General features: G+C 40.8%; 3 protein-coding genes across 7 annotated transcripts in view; 2 read left to right on the top strand and 1 right to left on the bottom strand.

Moving 5' to 3' along the window:
* Positions 1–5,690, top strand: part of specc1 (sperm antigen with calponin homology and coiled-coil domains 1) — a 34,445-nt gene extending 28,755 nt beyond the window's left edge. For all 3 annotated transcript variants that reach the window (XM_088279173.1, XM_088279172.1, XM_088279174.1), the window contains 3 exons: positions 1,844–1,960; positions 3,315–3,374; positions 4,402–5,690. In XM_088279173.1, the coding sequence (XP_088135299.1) occupies positions 1,844–1,960; positions 3,315–3,374; positions 4,402–4,491 (267 nt within the window). In that variant the 3' untranslated portion in view covers positions 4,492–5,690. The remainder of the gene's footprint in view (positions 1–1,843; positions 1,961–3,314; positions 3,375–4,401) is intronic.
* Positions 5,691–6,437: 747 nt separating this feature from the next.
* adora2b (adenosine A2b receptor) lies at positions 6,438–14,461 on the top strand. The gene is made up of 3 exons (XM_088280441.1): positions 6,438–6,610; positions 6,702–7,137; positions 12,239–14,461. Exons 1-3 carry the CDS (start codon positions 6,472–6,474, stop codon positions 12,963–12,965), a joined length of 1,302 nt encoding a protein of 433 aa, XP_088136567.1. The 5' UTR covers positions 6,438–6,471; the 3' UTR covers positions 12,966–14,461.
* Positions 10,999–21,362, bottom strand: zswim7 (zinc finger, SWIM-type containing 7). 3 transcript variants are annotated; one of them, XM_088280442.1, is made up of 6 exons: positions 21,247–21,362; positions 20,265–20,286; positions 19,501–19,603; positions 15,767–15,871; positions 14,765–14,871; positions 10,999–11,528 (listed from the first exon to the last, which is right to left on the bottom strand). In XM_088280442.1, exons 1-6 carry the CDS (start codon positions 21,320–21,322, stop codon positions 11,495–11,497), a joined length of 447 nt encoding a protein of 148 aa, XP_088136568.1. In that variant the 5' UTR covers positions 21,323–21,362; the 3' UTR covers positions 10,999–11,494. The 3 variants fall into 3 exon arrangements, with proteins under 3 accessions (XP_088136568.1, XP_088136569.1, XP_088136570.1); XM_088280443.1 differs by lacking the exon at positions 10,999–11,528 and adding an exon at positions 11,554–12,740; XM_088280444.1 differs by lacking the exon at positions 10,999–11,528 and having other exon boundaries at positions 14,318–14,871.
* Positions 21,363–21,389: the final 27 nt, after the last annotated feature.

Here is a 21,389-nt window from a genome sequence, read left to right as displayed (position 1 = left end):
AAGCTGAATCACGTTTATTTATTCTCTCCAGGGTCACACGGCTCGTAACCCAAATAGTTTCAGACACATTATTGTAGTGAGAGTGAGAAAAGTGTCTCGCATGTTTTGGCCTAAAACTTGCACACCGGCATGTTGGTCATGCCGTTAATCATATCGACTTTTCTTTTGACCAAAGATCTCTAAAACAACATCTTTCTGCTCTTCAACGTCGGTTCAGTCCTCCCTCTCAACGATCCACTTCTTCTCCCTTCTGAGCCTGCACAAAAAAAAAAAAAAAAAAATCCATGGCTCTGCCTTTTGTGCCAAGCTCGACGTTTCCTGTCGCTTGATGCTGTGTTTGCTTTTCTGCGCCGGCTCCCAGCGAGCTGCTCTCATCTACTGCTGTTTTAGCATGCATGCCTCTCTCCCGAAACGCCACAACCACCGCTGGCCTCTAATATCCCCGCCCACCCCAGTTCGCCTTCGGTTCAGACCTCCTTTTCCGATTGGCGCACAACCGCTCGTGCGCGTGCGTCCCTCTGCAGCCTCTGTTTATTTGTCATTATCTATCTTTGTCTCGGAGTGTCTGCATTCTGACTAACCTTAAATCACGTGTACTATGGATGTTACACTCTCCAACAAACACACACGACGAACGCAGCCAGAAAGGATAGTAGACCGTATTTGAATCATTCTTTGGGAGTACAAATGTGGACTTTGCAAAAACCCAGAAGCTTGATTTCATGACTTGCGGTGCACCTTCCGCTCTACCTTCCATATTACCTGAAAGGTCACGGCGCAAAGTGAGCTCCGGATTGTTTAAACGTCATGGAGGGACATTCAGGTGAAGCCGAACGGGTCTCATTAAGGAGCTCAGGCATTATTCATGCTTGGTTTCAGGAGACGTGTAGTTTTTGTGTCCAATCGGGTGGCTAATTGCATTGGCCTGCAGTCACTGGTTTGGATCAATCCTCTGATTAGATATTTGGAATGAAAATCTGCCGGACTCTGGTCCTCGGGGTGCAGACTGATGACCAGCCGCTTGAAGCGTCGGTAAACGGACGTCTAATCTGTCACTTGTGGCAGCGCTGTAGTTCTGATTCCAAGACGCATACAAAAATCCCCGACGGTTTAATAATGCGGCTCAGCTTCCCAGATGGAGGAAGCTCTCGGACACTTGCGGTTGATTAACTTCGCTTGCGGAAAAAATCGAGCGGGAAACTGGGCTAACTTTCGCGTATTCACTCAGCCACAATCGGATAGTGCTTATATTAGCGATAGCTTTTGTGTTCTATCTATTTTTATTCAATTTGACTGACATAAATCGAGCTTTGAAGCTTTCGAAGCGGAAAACGTCAACAGTGCGCACAAATGCAAAATGAAAACACTTGCAAGGCGCATAGGGCGGATGCTAAACGCTCAAGGAACCTCGTCACTGCAGCTCCTGATCGCACTTATTGGGCCACGCCCCCTTCATGGCACACGCAAATGTACTACATGAGTGTATGACTTTCGGATTAACTACACGTCATCTAACGAGTGTATCTCTTCAGATGAGAGATGAAGTGGCGTATACATACGACTAGTTGCACACAGGCTCCCTCTAGTGGTATATGAAAGAATTACTGAACATTCCAACTATGCATAAAGTTACCGTGACAAACTTTTTGGACTTCTTTTGCAAAGACGAATGAATCCTATCACCCACTTAATGACTTTAATGTCATCCTGAAACCAAGTCAACTCAATTTTATTTATGCAGCGCCAATTCAGGCTTTCTGATTGTTGTCATCTTGTCTTTGTTTTTTGTTTTTTTTTTGTCATTTTTGGTGACCTGCGTCTTTTTGTTTTTTTTTTGGGACAGAATATTGATGTGACCAACTTCAGCAGCAGTTGGAGTGATGGTTTGGCTTTTTGTGCCCTCCTGCACACATATTTACCCGCCCACATCCCTTACCAGGAACTCATCAGTCAAGATAAGGTAGGAAACTACAGTAAGACACACACACACACACACACACACACACATGCCTATACTGGATAAATGCCGACATGTGTTGTGTAATATAAATGTAGCTACTGTATGTACCGAAAAATTTGCTCACTTAGATCCAGTCATCAGTGACCCACGAGCTCCCACATTCATGACTATAGAAATTCGTGTTTTTGCATAGTTTTAATGTCACAAAGGTTACTTGTGTCTCTTTCCGATTTGAACTTTTGACAAGCAAAAGTTCTCATGGGACTGCCGTTAAGACTTTCAAATTAAGCCCCCGAGGGTATCTAGCATGTCTTCCAACCTTCAATCAGGCATTCAGCTTGCTTTTTTTTTAAAGTTAGCGACAGTACTTTTTATAGTTTGGAGCGATCTCGAAGCCTTTTGAATGCGGTGCCTGTGTGTTGATGGTCACATGGTCGGCGCCGCATACCAGTCCCGTGGCTGCCGCATTAAAACAAAAGTCAAACACCTGCACTTATTCATCCGAAGTGACGAATGAGTCACGCGCGTTACATTAAGCTGATGACGGAGACACCACGCTTGCCACCGTGCTGAATAATTCAATAGACAGGAGTTGACTTTAATAACTCTTGCTGAGTGACTTCACCCTCGGGCCCAAACATCCAAGCGGCTCTTTCCAGTGTAATCTGTTCTTCCACTAATCTCATTACTGTCCCTCTCGCCCTTTATCATCAGATGTTTTTTTTTTACCCGAGATGGTAATCGATGGCCTCGCGTTTTAGGCAGGAAACAGAGAAATGTGCTCTTTTCCAGAATTGAGTGAATAATCTCATTGATACTTTATCATCCAAAACGGAGCGGCCAGTTTGAAGGCAAACATGATGAGTTCAGGCGCTCGCTTGCCTCCGTTTATGGGAGAATCGGGGGCAAGCCAGGGGACAGAGTGCAGAACATTTTCAATTGTTGTTTGGAACACAATTTAAGATTACAATGTGGGGAAAATATGTCAATTCTTTCTGCAGATTGGAGGAAATTTGGTCTTTTTTTTTTAAATAAACTCTGATTGAAAAGACTGGAAAAGAATTGGAACTGGATTTTTATCAACTGGGAATTAGGGGATGCCGTGATATTGTACCAACCTCAATTTCAACTTCCAACCTCATTGGCATTCGGTTTTATGAATGTATTTGTAGTTTAGCCCTGAAGCCGACTTCCAATCTGAGTATAAACATCCACCAAAGTAGCTTTCAAAAATGTAATCAGTGTCGTTCTTGTCTATGTATTTTATTCACTTTTCTGTGATAGTACTTTCTATTTTTTCATGTGTTATTACCAGAGTGTGGAATTGTGACCGTGTGATTCATTTTTTCTTCAGATCCGGAATCTGACGCTGGCTTTTCAGGCTGCCGAGAGCATTGGCATCAAACCTTCCCTGGTGAGTCGGAAAAGCAGAAACACACAACTGGTTTTTATTTGGATAGATTTCACTTAAGAACAGGATTTATGGGCTCGTTGCCTTCCGATTATGTTTTGACGAAGCTACTCCTGTATTGCTGTATGGTCCTCTGTCTTATTATACTCTTAAAACTGCTGAGTTAACCCAAAAAATGTGGATTGTTTTGCACAAACAACAACAAAAAAGGGTCAAATTGAACTAAATATGAGTTGGTCCCTTTTTTAACCCATAACCGGGTTATTTTTTACCCGATTCAGTTGTAGTTGCTCATAAAATGATGGCCTACATGAGTTTATGCTCTTCAACTGAAAGTGGGCCTCCTGCTGCTATCTTTCACAAATACCTTGAATTCGTCTGAGTTCCTTGAAAGCATCCCAATCTGTCTTATCAGGACTGCGCAAGTGGGGTCCCCTCCCTTCTGCTTGACAGCAGAAAAGCAACCCGCTGCGTTACAAGCGTGAAATGCCAGAAATGTAAATTTGCGCTTTCATGTTGGGCTACTTTTAAAGCCAAGTTTACTGGAAGCACACATGCTGCGTTTACAGGAACGATTGTGTATGATATCGCCGTCAGTTGGGAACAAATGTACTTTCTGATAATCCGACTACAATTTTTGGTGTCTTTTTTTTTTTTTTTTTTAACATCTTTACATACCATCTTATCAATGGCAGTGTTTTGTCTCAAATGATTTGAATACAGTCCAAAAATCAGTCAGTTTATTTTTTGTGTGCTGTATCTGCAAGAGGCAGAAGGACCCCCACGAGGACTGCGTAATGTGAAAAAAATGTTCCATCCTGACTCAACGTCACAATTTTTTGGTGTGTCTGTGCATCTGGCTACAAGAAAAAAAATCATTTTTTTTTTTAATTTTCTGATTTAATACAGTGGAATCACAGGAGACTCTAATTGGATTTAGAATCCGTTTTTCTTGCAGGAAACACTCCCCATTATAAAACCGTTATTAACTCTCTTGACAATTTTTAACTCACATTTTTGCTCCGTGCAGAACATCCAGGAGCTGATGAAGACTGACCGGCCCGACTGGCAGAGCGTCATGCAGTACGTCTCTCAGATCTACAAGTATTTTGAGACCTGACCGGCGTCTGCACTACGTTCATCTTCCAGACAGACTCGCCGCACCTCGCCTCACCTCCTGCTTGGCGCTGGTCGCTAGAGCCCGTCTTTTCCGGAGCAGCTGTTTTCTCCTGCAACACGTTGAACCACAATGTGGCCACTCAGCACATTTCGACTCTTACAAGCTAAAAGTGGCAAAGTGGAAGACATGTGTAAGCAAAGTCCACTGTTTAGAGGTATAATTCGGGTTTGGCTTCTGGCTGAGACTTTCAGGTGAATCTGAAATGCATTGTAAGCATTCTCAAAGGTTTTTTCATTTTGTACTGTCCTCTAACAAGGAGCTTAAAGGCAAAATTTGGTGCTATTGATCAATTGTTGGGTGACGTTTTGGTCCTGTGATGTCAAAATGTGAACAACAATTGTTCAAATATAAATTCTGATTGATCCAGGAAATGTAATAGGGCCATTCATGAAGAAAAGTTCAAATGAAGTTCACCTGCGACAATTTATAAAAAGACACGGAAGTGGCAAAGTAAAAGTCTTGATATAAAAAAATCACAACACCAGGCCACACCAAAGCCTTTGTAACAAAATAAAAAAAACAGCAACTGACATCAAGGATGCAGTCATTTTACAGCGCATCTACGATTCATTGGGAATTTTTTTTTTCCTCCCAAAAGCAAAACGACCGTCTCCTTTTGTGAATAGTGCATAACTTGTTTCTTTTTCGTACCTTCTAAAAGTTATTCAAAGTGTTCTGTGTCTTTCAAATGTTGTGCCAAATGATGCATGTTCAAAGTGTACATGACTCATGACCAATGTTGCTTTAAAAGTGTCATCTATTTGTGCCCGGTGGAAACAACATGGCGCAGTGGAGATGGACTGCTTGTACTTTCCAAGACACAATGCTAACTTGACAACTACTTTGGAATCGTTACCACAGTCAAATTATTTTTCCATCAAAAAGCACTCAGCTTTGTATAACTAACCTGTTGTGAGACAGCAACGGCGCTGTGGCTGGATTTAATAAATGAAATATGTTTAATTTCACCATGGTAAATGTGGAAGATGACAATTTACATATTTTCCTATTCTCAGCGCATATGGTTGCTTTGGAAGTGAAACATTATTTATTTATGTGCATCCGGGGTGAATACGTGGACAAACATTTGTGTTTTCTATTTTAAGAGCTGTTGCTTTAATAAAAGAGTGTCAATTTTGTTTTGGTTCATTATTAACACTCATTTAAGGCAGCCTTGTCCCAGGGGTGGGGGTGGCGAGTGCACTGTCACAAATTGACTCCCTGTTCAGATCATTGTCACCGAAAAGAGATAATTGATTGACGCACTTTTAGGATAAAGGCTTTTTGTCAAAAGGTGGCAAACGTAAAAATGCTGCACTTAACGATTTGTTTAGTTAAAAAAAATATGTATTCATTTATTTATTGCTTTCCAGCAGAAGCCTGGAGGTTTTTATTTGGAACCACATGTGACGCAATTCCATCGGAAAAAAAAGTTGTATTTCACCTGATCCCGTTGAACGACTCACTTCCGTCTTTGAAAAAAAAGTGGTGCTGAATTTACTCTTTTTTTTCAACAGGTGGTCGCACGAAACAAAATCATTTGAATTCAGATATATTTTTGAGAAGACTATACATCTACTATAAATTACATATCTTCATCCAAAGGATTTTATGTCGTGCAACTTACTTGATGAAAATCAGTAAATGCAACCAACATTTTTTTCCAGTGTTGATGAGAAGCAGTTGCGCGCGTGGGAGCTCATTTATCGTGGACTTGTGGTTGGGCGGATCCGTGCGTAATTACGCACGGCTCATCCGTGCCACAGTGTCGTGGGATTCCTCTCTTATCGTGATGGGGTTACACATAACGGATAACTACGTGTCTGTGTGAGTGTCGCGTGAGTGAGCGAACGAGAGAGAGGGAGAGAGAGAGAGAGAGCGAGAGGGAGAGAGAGCGAGGGGGCGTGGCTTGTATTGAAAATGTCAGCATTCGCCCTTCTTACGCTGGTGTTCCTCCCCGACTTGAAAAGTGCAGTCAAGGGGTGGAAAGTTGCACCACACAAGAAAGTCTTCACTCGCGGCGTGGACGCGCCCACAGACGATGCACAGCTTTGCAAAGGTAACAAAAAAAAAAAAGCAAATAAAACGAGCACATTCAAGCAGCAGCCTTTGATGTTGTTGCTTCTTTTTTCTTCTTTTCTAACTTCCAGATGGCCAATTTAGAATCGCACACTTGTGGACTATTCTTGGATGCCCAGTCAAACATTTGCGTCCTGCTTGTAGACTTGTAGGAGCTCCTCGTCTCAGAAGAATGAATGACGAAGGAATAAAGACGTTTTACATCATCATTGAAGTGGTCATTGCTCTCTTCTCCATCTCCGGTAACGTTCTGGTGTGCTGGGCCGTGGCCATCAATACCACCCTGAAAAACGCAACCAACTATTTCCTGGTGTCTTTGGCCGTGGCGGACATCCTTGTGGGCTGCCTCGCCATCCCCTTCGCCATCACCATCAGCATCGGCATCCGGCTGGACTTCTACGGCTGTCTCTTCCTGGCCTGTTTCGTCCTGGTTCTCACCCAGAGCTCCATTTTCAGTCTGCTCGCCATCGCCATCGACAGATACCTGGCGGTCAAAATCCCTCTTAGGTGAGAGAGCGTCATGTTGTGGGAGGGGACGTTGCTCCATCCCATTGTTGTTCTTTTTTTGTGCACTTGTATTTAATAATAATAATAATAATAATAATAATGTAGAAAACAACAGAGTCACAACAAAGGTCAGCAGTGATGAGGAATTAAAAAGTTGGTATTTGTTAAGTGATCTCCCAGGTATTTAATTACTACTATACATTGGTATATGTTCTCTAAACAAGTGTTTGAGCCACACTGGAAAAAAATGGTGTTAATCAAAAACAAGCACTTTTGCATATTCACAATTTCATCCTCATAAAGTGATGTCTTTTTTCTTTCGTCCATTCTTTTGCTCATTTTGGGTCATGGCGAGACTTTGAGGAGTAAAAGGCAAAGTACACACTGGACTGATTGGCAATCAATCGCAGTGCACTTTCAGACAAGCGATTCTCGCTAGACAGTTTGGAGTCTTTTATGAACCTGACTTGAATGTTTGAAGCAATGAAGCAAAATTTGCTAGCCACTCGACCAGAATGTACGCTTGTCCTATCATTGTTAACGCTTTCTGTATATTCTTATTAGCATGTTGCAAGGAATTAAGAAAAATAACACATATTGAAGTGTCAATGTAGCGAGTGTTCATTAGCATGAATTATGAAATTGTGAATCGGTCAGACTTGTGTCAAACTGGAGGCTGTCAACATCGCGTTGACAAATCTTGACGCCGAGATCACACGCACACAAGTTGCTGTTGTTTTTTTATGCTTGTTTTAAAGCAACACAAGTTGACGGTGCCCTCCCGTGGGGCTCTTTGACTTTGGATGCGCTGTCATTTCCATTCGCCTCAAACGTTGGCAAGAAAGGACATTTTCATGCGTCGGGAGGAAAGTCAAATTGCGCCAACTTTGTGGCTCCGAAAGATGTGCCCATCGAGCATTGGAAATTGAACACAAACCATTCCACTAAGCTATTTAATCTTTTATTTGTATGAATTTCCCATTAGAGACAGACATCTTAAAGAAGTATGAAAATAAAATGCAAGAACAATTCCGCAATATGATTAGAGAAGGGACAAGATGAAGTATAATTGCTCCACGCCTCATTGGTAAACAAACACAGTGGAGCTCATCTTCTGGCTTGTGGGCATCATGGCTATTCATGTGCTTTGGGCACATCAAACTTGGTAAATAAATAGCTTTAAAAAATCATACTCCTCCATTTGTAACTGTTGGACTTCAAATATACACTTTTGTCTTAAAGAGGCAACGATCTTGGATTATAAACATAAATTTCAAAGTAGATGATTGGAAACAAATTGGATGACTTGATTTTTATAGGACAGCGACGATAAATGAAAGGCCATACTCATAATAAAAGCCGCAAGAAAAACACTTCCAAATAGATAAAACGATGTCAAATACTGAAACAAGTCATTTTTTGTGCTTTACAGGCAATAACATCACCTTAAAACGTATAAATATTTTAGTCAGTGTGAACACAATTGCGTTGTTTCCTAACCTTTACTGAGCTGCGGCAAATATTTTAGATTTGGAAATGTCACGAAAAAAGAATATGAGCTGAGATATTGATAATATTGTCTCAGTTGTACTTATTTTGTGTGAAATCTGGGCCTGCTTCGTCCAACACAAAACTATTATTTTGATGTCTGACAGGCAACAGGTGGATGCACGGCTTAATTGTATCTTCTGCCACTTAAAAAATACATATCCAGAAAATATGAAAATATTCATTAGTAGAATCCTGACAAATACAATCAGATTTGATTCAAGTACATGGATACCTTGACTTTACCTGAATTCCCAGTTAATCCCCCGAAAATGGCAAATTTGGAATATTTCTCATTATTTGCTCGACCGAACTTCCCATAGACCTTCCGGAAATTGACCGGAAATCGGCCACCCCTTTGTAACCTCACTCACAACAGACACACTTGCTCTACATACAGTAATAGCCATGACGTGATGTTCGTGGGCTCTAAAAGGCCTCCCACCCTCGCCACATGCCCACTAATAAGATCAGTGTGGCTCAAATTACACTCAACACACGGTATTTTGTGTGTATGCGTGGATGGGGGTGTGTGTGTGTGTGTGTCGTCTACAGCTATTTGGGGTCCGGATTCGCTCTTAGATAAAGTGTTTTTACAGATGGTTATAGTGGAAGCGAAAGGCCCGGCCGGGCCAGATGTTTTGAGCCTCTTGGGACAGGCGACACACACGCGCGCACACACACTTACATCGCCTTCCCGTTTTGCATCATGTCCAAAAAGAAATGTATTGTTGCGCTGTTTAAAGACATTTTCAACACATATTGGACCAGCAGACGGGCACACACTATGCTTAGCTGGTTTCACTGTGGTGGATTTTGTTGGGTCATTAATACATGCTGTCAGCTATGTACATTTTATTTTGTTGCGTTTTTAAAATATATCTATGTACAGACAAAAGTGTCATTTATCAATGGATAATTCGATGAAGTTCCTAAAGGGACGGGCGAGCAAATAACATCCATGAGGCAGTGTTATAATGAATATTTGAACACAAACAGTGCAGCAACACATGCAGACAAAGAATAGAACAATATTCAGACTTTTAGTATTTTTCCTCTACAGAAAACGGGTAATATTATTGCTGTCACACACAGCCGTAGTAGTCCCTAAATGTGTCGGCCATACTTCTTTATACTGCCACCCGGTGGACAAATTGTGCTCACCAGAATAATCTGCGATTAATTAAAAAATGATGCACAAACTGATTAATTGTTTACATGCTGTTTAATTATGCTGTAACTATAGAAAGTGTGCGCGTGCGTGTGTGTGTGTGTGACTTTATCATAGGTATACAACAATAAACATGTATGTAAAGAATTTGTGATTAGGCTTGCAAATTTCTGGTAATTTTCCATTATATAACTTTGGGAATTTAAGATTGGGAATTTCAGAAAAGCTCTAAATTGTTATTTCCGACCGTACATGTGATACAACTTGTGTCCACCTTTAGCATACAGGATGAGTTAAACTTGCATTTTTTTTTTGTTTTTGTTTTTCCAAAATCAAGATTTATCTTTGTGATGCCGGGCAGAGTTTCTGGGCAGATTGTGTGCAAGTATGCTTAAAAAAAAAAGAAAAAGAAAATACAATAAGGATAGATGCCAGCAAGCTGTCGTCATGCCACAACTAATCCGGTCACCAATGCAACCGGCCGGCCACTCCCTGAGAGAGCCCACGAGGGCGGAGGCGGGGAGTGGGGATTTTTGCGTGCAAGCTTGACCAAGCAAGCAGATGCTCGAGAACAGGTGCATAGAAGCTTCAGCGTCGTGTATAATTCATGTCCCTCCCCTGGGGGGCACACACACACACACTCCTGACTGGTGAGGTGGGCGTGTCGTTGGCCACAGGGCAGAGCTCACACGCCACATCGGTCCCGGAAGTCCCGAATGGGCCCATTTGCAGTTATTAGGAAGGTCACATGGGACTCAACCGGGCTAATAATTGACAGCCTGGCTAAAAGCAAGACTTCCCCTCGGGCACTTTTGCTTCGATTTACATTCACTTTTGCTTAAGTCGTTTTTGTCACACCTTTTCTTAATTTGTTTGTTTAAAGTTCTAATGCGCAAACCGCAGCCAAACTGTTTTATATAAAAAAATATGGCATCCATACTAGCTTGTCGGTAGCACCTAGGCTTCAATATCAACTCACGCGCATGACACAACAACTAGCAGAAAAATATCTGCAATCTGCAGGGATTTGGTGGGATGAACCAATTTTGAGGCGAGCGGGGGTGCGGAATTTTGGTTGGTAAAATCGAGCAAAGATATCGGCTGCGATTGCAAACGTCGCGTGACGACACGCAGAAGATTGCTTGTAAGCTGAGCCTGCGCAACGGTGATGTCACGTCAAAATGGCCGCCCGGAGAAATGGATAATGATGGGTGGATTTTGCGCCTTAATTCATATTCCTCAAATAATATTAATTGGAATATTGCATTTAGAGTAGTGGGGGCGCATATCTCATACTATCCTGTAAAGAATATTTTTGACTTGACTTCCCCTTTAAGAGAGTGTAAACATGTCACACGAAAATATATATATATAGATATGTTATTGTTTTTGCAGAATAATAAATGTGAACACTTGTCACTTAACATTCCCACCTTGAAGTCAACATCTTCTCTTGAGACATTGCGGAGGACATAAGGATTTTTGGTGCTACGTGTGTGTCAGCATGTGTGTGTCTCATTAAGCATGCGCTCGCTAGCCTGACGTCACATCAGGAAAAGCCTGCGGCCTTCAGAGGATGCCGCCGACCGCGACACGCCATTTGTCCTTGGAGGTCCTGCTGAGCGCGACTAATCTGCTTCATTGGCCTCTTTTGTTTCCAAATGTGAAGAACCTTGACCACATGAATTTAAACACAACAAGGTGGGACAGTGAATTGATACAGAAAATGAGAAGGTGCGAATGTCTTTGAACCTAGGAAACAAAAAATGGTACAACACATTTTTTTTTTTTTTTTTTTTTAAAGCTCATTAAAAAAAAAAAAAAAAAGCACGATACACTCATTATGAAGCAAGTCACGACAAAGTCAGGCAGAAAAATAAAGTTAAGCATCTCTCGCAGCCCCAAGCAAGGAAACCCGTCGAGGAAATACATCCATTTTCTATAGTGCTTATCCGCTTTCGGGGTCACGGGTGAGCTGGAGCTTATCCTGGCGTACTCAAGAAACCCACGCAAGCACATGAAGAACAAACAAACACCACACAGGAAGGCCAGAGCCGACGTTGGGAACGTGAACTTCAGAACTGTGAGGCGGGTTGACATGTCCAAGGTGTGTCGTGAATTTAAACTTAATGGTGACGGGGTGTGGACGTGGTGCAGAGGATGCAAAGGAAATGCAAACTTTTGCTTTATTTGCTTTGCTTTTGAACCGTACTACAATAAACTGTAATTGCACATCCACTCCACTAGTTGGCAGTGGCGCTCTCCTTGTCCATCGAGTGACCAAGTAGGAAAATTGATGACTTACCTTCCCCCTCTGTTTTGCTGTAATGTGTTATGAATACAAAAATAAGTAAATGTGTCTTTTTTTTTTGTTAAATGCAGGTACAAAGAGTTGATGACAGGAAAGACGGCCAGAGAGATCATCGCCATTTTATGGATCCTGTCCTTCGTCATCGGCCTGGTCCCGTTCCTCGGTTGGAACGTCAAACACAAGAGTTGCAGGAATGTCAACTCCACAGCGAACGACACTACGAACGGGCAACTTGGGTCCAAGGGCGGACGCGTAGCACTCCGGAGTTGCAAGCTGCAGTGTTTCTTTGAGAGAGTGGTGGACATGGAGTACATGGTCTACTTTAACTTCTTTGTGTGTGTGCTGCTGCCGCTCCTCATCATGCTGGGCATCTACATGAAGATCTTCACGGTGGCCAGGATGCAGCTGAGGCAGATCGAGCTCAAGTGCGTGGCCAACGGGGACAACCACCATCACGGCCTGCTGCAGCGGGAGATCCGCGCCGCCAAGTCGCTGTCCATCATCGTGGGCCTCTTCGCCATCTGCTGGCTGCCCGTCCACATCCTCAACTGCCTCACGCTCTTCTACAAGGAGCTGCACAAGCCCGAAGAGGTCATGTACGTAGCCATCATTCTGTCCCACGCCAACTCGGCCGTCAACCCCGTCATCTACGCCTACCGCATCCAGGACTTCCGAAACACCTTCCGCAAGATCCTGGAGCGGCACGTGTTGTGCCGCAAAGAGGAGCTCTACGTCAGCTCCAACGGCAGCCGGCGCACCGGAGACCAGATGCACATGACTATCGATCCCCTGCTCTAGACTCGCCACCATTTCCGCTGAATGTTTACACGAGCGGGTTATGATGTCAAAATCGAATCGAAGGGTCAAACTTAACTTGAAGGATGTGTTGTCGTTGTTGTTATTGTTAAACACTAACTGGACGCGGAGGACTGTGAACGGAACCCGAACATTCTAAAAATGCTATTTATCGCTTTGAATAAGCCCTGAGAGAACTGCAACAGTCCTGTTTTGTTTTCTTTTACTGCCAAACGTCAGTGCAAGTGTTTATTTATTAATGTAGTAATGTATCTGTGACTCTGAACATCAAAAGTCTTGGTGAATGTGGACCCGTACTACTCGCTATTACTCGTGGACCTCAATAGGAACTGTGGTTATTTCTGATCGACCGCCCCCGCCCCCACCGCCCACGCCCTCCCTACAAAGTGTTTCCGTTCATTGGGAACTCAAATGAATTATTGAGAAATTTTTATTTGTTAAATTAGTGTATTCTGGCAGGAAGTGACCAAATGAATGTAATTCGAGATATCAATTCCTGACTACTGGTATTTTGAGGGATCACATTTTTTTCCTTCCGTGGCCTCGTTCATACTTTTGCCTCATAATTCAAAGGTTCAGGTTTCGAATTTCAGCTCAGGCCTCGCTATGTCGAGTTTGCATTTTATTCCCATGATTTTTTTTTTTTTCCTGCATGTCCTCTGTCTTTTGCCTACATTCAAAGAAACATGCATGCAAGCTTCTTTGGACTCTCTAAATTGTCCACAGGGGTGAAAGTGAATGTTGTAGTTGCGTTACGTATTTCTCTTACCACAATGTCTTTTTTCCTTAAATATCATTAAACCCTCTTAATTCCCACAAAACGTTAATCCGATAAAATGTGAAAGTGAAGCAGGGACAATTCATGAATCTATTCAACCGCACCAAATGGTGCAGCTGCAACGCTCTCTTCTCCAGAATCAGTTTTTAATTTTTAATTTTTTCATTGCTGGGCGTGGTCATCAACCTCATGCGCAACTATGTTCCAACGTGAATCCATTTTTTCGACGATGAGGCAGAACGTCTTTTACGTGATGTGGCCAAAACAAAGTAGAAGAAACGTGACATTGCGCTCGCTTTTTTTTTTTTTTTTCCTGTGATGTTGAAAGGCTCCAAACATTGACGTGCCTCCCCGCTTTGTGTGATACCTGACTGATCTCAAGGGCTAAAAATACAAGAGTGTGTCAACATTCCAACGGGGACAGATATACTGTAAATGCACTGTAATGTCGTGTTGACGTAGTTGACAGATGTGTTTGTGTGCATGTGTGTGTGTGTATATGTATATATATATATATATATATATATATATATATATATAAATATACACATATATATATATGCGTACTGTAAGTATCCTGCTTTTTTGACGTAACCATTAAGTTGATGCAAATCAACTATCCTGACCTTAAACGTTATTATTCACCTTTTTGTGCAATCTGTATGCATTTACAGTCAAATATTTTGTGAATAAAAGCCATGTTTATATTGTTCATGTTGTTCATGAAAGGCATGTTTATGTACAAGATTTTGACAAGATAAAACACGTTTTTTTTTTTTTTTTTCCTCAAAGGGCAAAAATAACTAGCGATGCAGAGTTTCAATGTTTCCCAACGAGGAAGCTAAAAATAAAGACAGCCTCAGAAAACAGATGTTTCCCTGGAAACAGATTAGGAACTCTTTACGGGAGGCCCCCCCCCAAAAAAAATGATGGTGTCTTAAAGACAGTAAAAAGAAAAGCAATGCCTTTCCTCCCACTGTCCCGGAACATAAGTGCGACTCACAGTGACGAGGTCCCACTAAGCAGCGCTGTCATCTGCTCATCCGACGCGCTTTGCACGCGAGTCGCACCCATGGCCTCACACAGGTACACGGCCAGAATGTGTTTGCACTGCAACAAAAGAGCAAAGCACCGTCATCGCAGTCACGGCAGCCTTAACGACATCAGACAGGCGAGACCTCCGGTGAAATGAGCTCATGTGAGCGTCACAGTGCGACAGCTCTGACCTTCGTGGAATGTTCCCGTCTTTTTTCCCAAATCATAGTCTCACTGTGTGTGTGTGTGTTCCAATGAAAGCCGCACGTGATTGTCATCACATGGAACTGAAGTGTCTTCGCACAGACTTAACGCGTTTGTCGCCCTCATGTTCTGTTGCTGCAAGTCGCACTGAATGTGGAAGAAAATACAAGAGGGCCTGGCTCGTATGAGCTGGATGTCAACTATCACTAATTAAAAACTCCACCAAAGAAGACCTAAAACAAAGATTCCAAACCCAAACGTCAGACGTGCAAGGCAGAAGTGCTAACCACAAGTCCGCCATGCTTTGAAATTCTTGTCACATGTTTGGAAATATTTTATGATTCCTCCTCTGACCTGTCAGAGGTACGGACCGGGTCAGTATTTCCTCAGTCACTGTGGCGTCAGCAGAAGGTCTGAAACAAAAATAATGTGGCGCCAGCATATGTCACGGTCAAGCTCAAGTGGATCTCAGAACGCTTGATCCGCACTCAGATCACTATTCTAGCGCCGATGCAGATCAAGTTTAAAAAAAAATATATAAAAAAAAACAAAACACTTACGCCACAGAACAGCGCCATGGCCCAAATATGACTTGACCACAAGCATCTGTTGTACACACTTTTTTTTTTGCAGGATGCACACCCCAGTGGTGAGACACAATGGTTGTAGGACAGTTATGCACCCCCCCCCCAAAAAAAAAAAATCACATCTGTGTTCCTGGGTGGGGCTTGAAGTGAATGCGTTTGTCTTCCTGTGAGATCCTCACCAGCAGGCCTTCGTTCCTCCGTAGCACCGTGTAGGCAAAGGCAGGACACGGGCAGTAGTGGCAGGATGTGAAACAAGTGTACGAGGATCCAGATCCTCCGATGACCTGCAACAAAATCAGGCCATTTTACTGACACATAATGGCTCCATGAAACTTCATATTCGAGAACTTCAGCGTGTTAGCCATATTTGGATGCTCAGAGATGACCAGAGTGGAGTACAGGAAGAGTGAACACAGTGTATGTATGGATAGGCGGGAAGAAAAACACATTTTATTGCATCCCAGTGGCCTCCGAACTGCAGGCACGGCTGAATGTTCAGTAAAAAAAAACAAAAAAAAAAAAAAAGCCCAAAGGGAGCTTGAAACTTTAACCGATTTTGAATGAGTGTCATGATGTTGAATGATGACAAACAAGTCAAAGCGGACCAACGACGACACAAGGCCTCACTAAACACAATTATAGGAGAGAAACGGGCATTTTAAGAGAAGCTCCAAAAATCATAAAATGTGAAATATTGCTTTTAAAGTTGAGATTATAAAAAAAGTTGAAAACAAAGAATAGTTCAGGAGACATAATAATGCATTTCTGACAATTTAAAACAGTTCCCAGGTGTCTTAATGCAGTGGTGTCCAACCGCTGGGCCGTGGGCCACTTTGGACCGGAATGCACAGATTAAAAAAAAAAAAAAAAAAAAAAAATTGGACGTACTAAGCCTGTTTTTGCCCATGCAAACGATTAGTAAATCCGGCCTTCAGTCCGTAGAACAGCTCGACGTGATAATGAACACCTACTGAGATATTACAGCAGGCTCCATTATTCTCGGGGGCATCCATAAATTACCTTGCCCGGTGACCTACAGAGGAATAAACACCTCGTTTGTCCGACGTGACACTGCGTTATAAATTAGACACAAAAGAAACAATGGCACAGACTGAGAAGACCTCGTTATCAATGACTAGAGCAGTGTGCAAGGCAGGATGCAGCAAAAAGGCCGTAAAACTGCGAAACGAAGCCAGGAAATGCTCGAAAAAGCCGGCGTAGTTGAAAACCATCTCACACTTCAGGTTCTGTATGTTCACGTCCAACGTCTCACATCACGTGGCATTGCTGGGCCTCACGCAGCAAAGCTTGGCAGCTTACGCCTTGGCTGGCAAGAGGCCACACCTCCTTGGGAACGCACGGCATCACATGCGGCCTTTCAATCGCCGCGGAGGGAGCGGTGAGAGTTAAAGCCTCACTAAAGCTCCAGCTTTGTCATTGCCGGAAAATCTGGCTCTCGTGGGAATACTTCTTGGGAAGCCATTATTGGCCTTCAGGGCCAGCATGTTGGACGTTGCTCTGTCCACAAGAAGCGCAACACAAACACGTCTTCAAAGAAATTTAAAGCGCCCAGGGGGGGCACTGTTGATGGACGCAGACCCTGCGCTGTGCGTCAACATGCTGCTCTTTTGCATCTTGAGAATCATAAACGTGCTTCAAGGGCCACCCGCTTGATAACATCTAGAGGCCCTTTCCAGTCCACACCTTTTAACAATTCTACTCTGAGAAGTTGTTGATCACACGGTCAGCAAGCAAAATGGGAGGACAGCAGTGTTGCTTAGATTCTTGTGTAAAATTGGAAACACGCAATACGGATTTATATTTATTGGTGGGTCAGGTGATCATTTTTATGATGAAAGTTTATGTATTTCATATAAATAAATATATAAATACATATATATTTATAAATAAATACACATATATATATATAAATAAATAAATATATATATATAAATAAATAAATATATAAATAAATAAATATATAAATAAATAAATATATAAATAAATATATATATATATATAAATATATATAAATATATAAATAAATATATATATATATATATATAAATATATATAAATATAAATATAAATATATATATATATATATATATAAATATAAATATATATAAATATAAATATAAATATATATATATATAAATATATATATATATAAATATATATATAATATATATATATATATATATATAAATATATATATATATAAATATATATATATATATAAATATATATATATATATAAATATATATATATATAAATATATATATATATATATATATAAATATATATATATATAAATATAAATATATATATATATAAATAAATATAAATATATATATATAAATATAAATATATATATATATATAAATATATATATATAAATATATATATAAATATATATATAAATATAAATATAAATATAAATATATATATAAATATAAATATAAATATAAATATATATATAAATATATATATATAAATATATAAATATATATATATATAAATATATAAAATACATTAACTTTTATCATAGAAATTATCACCTGACCCACCAGTGCCATTTTCTACATTGCTTTTCACTCATGAGACCTCAAACCAAAAGAACTCCATTAAACTGTTCCAAAAAGAGCACAATGAATCTCCGAATTTAGCAGCACTTTATTTTATTTTTCAGGAACCAGAAGGAGTTTACAGGAAATATGGGTCACAATGACCACAACCACAGGAGCGTGCTTCAGCAAGTGGACTGCGGTGGCAAAAGCTTTATATGAATCTTGACGACAAACCGACAAGCAGAGGAACTAACAAATTAAGTGACTAACAAATGAGCACTCAAACAAAAGACAAACTCGCTGCTGTGGCAAACTAAAAGGCCATCTCACCGCATAGATTTGTTTGATGGAATTAAAACACAATCAATAAATTATCATCATCATTATTATTAGTAGTAGATGATTTATTAGCCGTGCCTTCTAATAGGCTGCGGTGTAACATTCCTGATGACAAGGTCAATGAATATTTGGAGGAGACAAGGTGAAAAACCCCAGAAATAAAATATCACATTGTCATGCCTTATTCATTGCCTCTCAGGAAACAAGAGAGCCCATTATTACGACAACGGGCAAAAACTACTTGGTGCCACAGATGTGCTAACAGGAAATGACCAACATAATGAAGCGGTTGACATACCAACTTCTGTCTCAACAGTTGATACATTGCCAAGAGAACACAAACCACATTACATGTGTTCCATATTTAACTTCCTATGAGGTCTTGAGTTGAAGTATATAAATTAACAAACAAACAAACATTTGAGGCAACAGAAAAAAAAAAAGAACAACGCAAGCTACTTAAAGAGGATGAAAAGGTCCTGACACGTTCCAGCACACTTTCTTAGTCTCGGAATGGTCACGTGTCAGAGAGAGCCTTGAAATGATGCAAAAACAAAAAGGTCAACAAGACTTCCAAAATGTGTAGTTCCTAAGGAGTTGACAGGAAATTTCGGTCACCATGACCACAACCGAAGCGGATTGTCCGCGTTCATTATGACATCCTGAGCAAACACAATTGGTTTTGTTTTCTTTTTTTGTTTTTTCCACTTATATCTTTTCCGGAGATCACAAGCATGATGTGCAAAGTTAAAACAAATAAATAAATAAATTACAGTACTAACACTAAAATCTCGTGGTCCGGCAGTCCAGTATTGGGCCTTTTTAAGTTTTCAGGGCCGCCACAGTTCCTGCTCACGCTTATGAGACAGTGGGCCAAAACCGGCAGTTTCTGGCATCGTTTCATTATTCAGTTCGAGCAAGCTCCAAAGTGTTGTGCGAATAATTGCATGTTGTGACACGTATTTGTGTAGTGTCACCAACAGGATGTGAGCAGGTGACTTACCTGGAAGGCCTTACGTCCGCTAGGCGATGACAGACAGGTGACTGAGCGTTGGTCAACCAGATCCAAAGCTTGTACTGCACAGACCCCAAAAACAAACTTGAGCCTGACCAACAAGAAAAAGACAATGACAGGGGACAATCATTACCATCAATTCTGAGTCTTCCTCTTTTTTTGGTTTTGTTTTAACATACCACTATACGAAACGCATCGCAGTGCAATTAAGACATTGTCACATCTTCCTTTGATTGATCAAATGAGGGCAGCATGAATGTAAGGCTAATTGAAGAAGACTCTCCATCTGACTAGGGACCAGTCCGGGGTGCACCATAGACTCCAACTTAACCACAATCCTGATGATGGCGTTATAGAAAATGAATAGATGGACTGAATGACGGAATTAATAAATTAGTATAAGACGGACGCCAATGACACACTAAAATGTTGGCTAGTCTATAAAATGCTATTTTCTTCAGACATGTTTTGAGTGTCAATTTCGGGAAGATTTGCTCGTGAGGGAAAATATGAGGAACAGCCAAGCCAAAGTATGCTGACTAACGGACGGGATGTGGTTCATAAGTCAAACCACTATGCTGTTTCAGAGACTAATTTGTCACCCTCTTCCTCAATGTAGTCCCTCGTGATTAGTCAGTGTAAATAATAATTTAAAAAACACACACACACACACACACACAATTTATTTTCTATACAAGTTACCCTCATTTGGGCCATGGGTAGCCAAGTTTAGTTGGTAGATTAGTACTTACGCAATCAGTAAGTCATCAGGAACTGCAAAAGAAAAATGTGAAAATAATGACACCAATGCTACTCATTTAGTCACAATTATCATCCGTAGCTGATATTGTACAGCAACATTTCATATTTAAAAATTATATTTACAAATTTCACATTATACAAAAGCTCAAAACGGGGTTCTACATGAATCCTTTTTGGGCGGTGGCCCCGTCTTGCCACCATGAGGGTTTAGACGGTGGCTATGTGAAGCCATTTGAAACTTTTTATACAAATAAATTTGACTTGACTGGAGCCATATTCTCTAATCTCGTTGCACACTTGAGTACAATGACAATAAAGGGATTTCTAATTCTATTCGGGTGACCCTACCAGAACCGGCACTGGCCCGGTATATTCATGATATAATATGGTACATTTGATTAAGAATATTAATAGGCCTATTCTTAGTTCATATAGGAATATAGGAAGAAAGTATCAGGGATAATAGTTTATCATATTATAGTCTAACATTTATACTCTTGCCATATCTAAAATTTAAGTAAATTCATTAAACTGTGTGCCACTCAATATTAGCGGGTCCATTAATAACACGCAGTTAAGAATGTGTTTTTTTTTTTAATAGACGCTGTGTCAAGTGGGATGACGATCTGAAAAGAATTAAGTGATATAATTATACGATGGTTTTAAATTGACATTTAATGAGTGAGGAATATGAAAGAGCAGCGCCTCCTACAGCTACATACATGAAACTTCATCTTATTGTGAAACCTGCGAACAAGTCAAATTTGGTAGAATGCACTTCATTTCCTACATTTAAAAAAAAGTCAACATGAATCTTTATTTTAATTACAAACAAATATAAATCACGATGAGGTATACGAGTTTAAATAAAGCTGGATCTCAGCAGTTAGTCGCCATGCAATCGTTGCCTGCTAAAAAAAAAAGGGTGGAATAAACTTAAATAGTCCAGTCTAAATGTATTTGTCAACTTACTTTGAGCAGTTTCCTGGTATGTTTTACGGATGTCTCGAAAAAGTTGTTCTGCCACTGCAGGTAGTACAGCGGGCATTTTTCTACACGAAGACGTTTATTTACGGAAGTCATCCAGCCAATCGAATATTCGCTTCGTTCAAAAA

Source organism: Idiotropiscis lumnitzeri, chromosome 17 (assembly GCF_059441095.1).
Source record: "Idiotropiscis lumnitzeri isolate Australia: NSW breed Sydney's pygmy pipehorse chromosome 17, RoL_Ilum_1.0, whole genome shotgun sequence".
Lineage (NCBI taxonomy): Eukaryota > Metazoa > Chordata > Actinopteri > Syngnathiformes > Syngnathidae > Idiotropiscis > Idiotropiscis lumnitzeri.
Note: the sequence above shows the minus strand (reverse complement) of the source record. Positions and strands in the feature narration are given on the sequence as shown.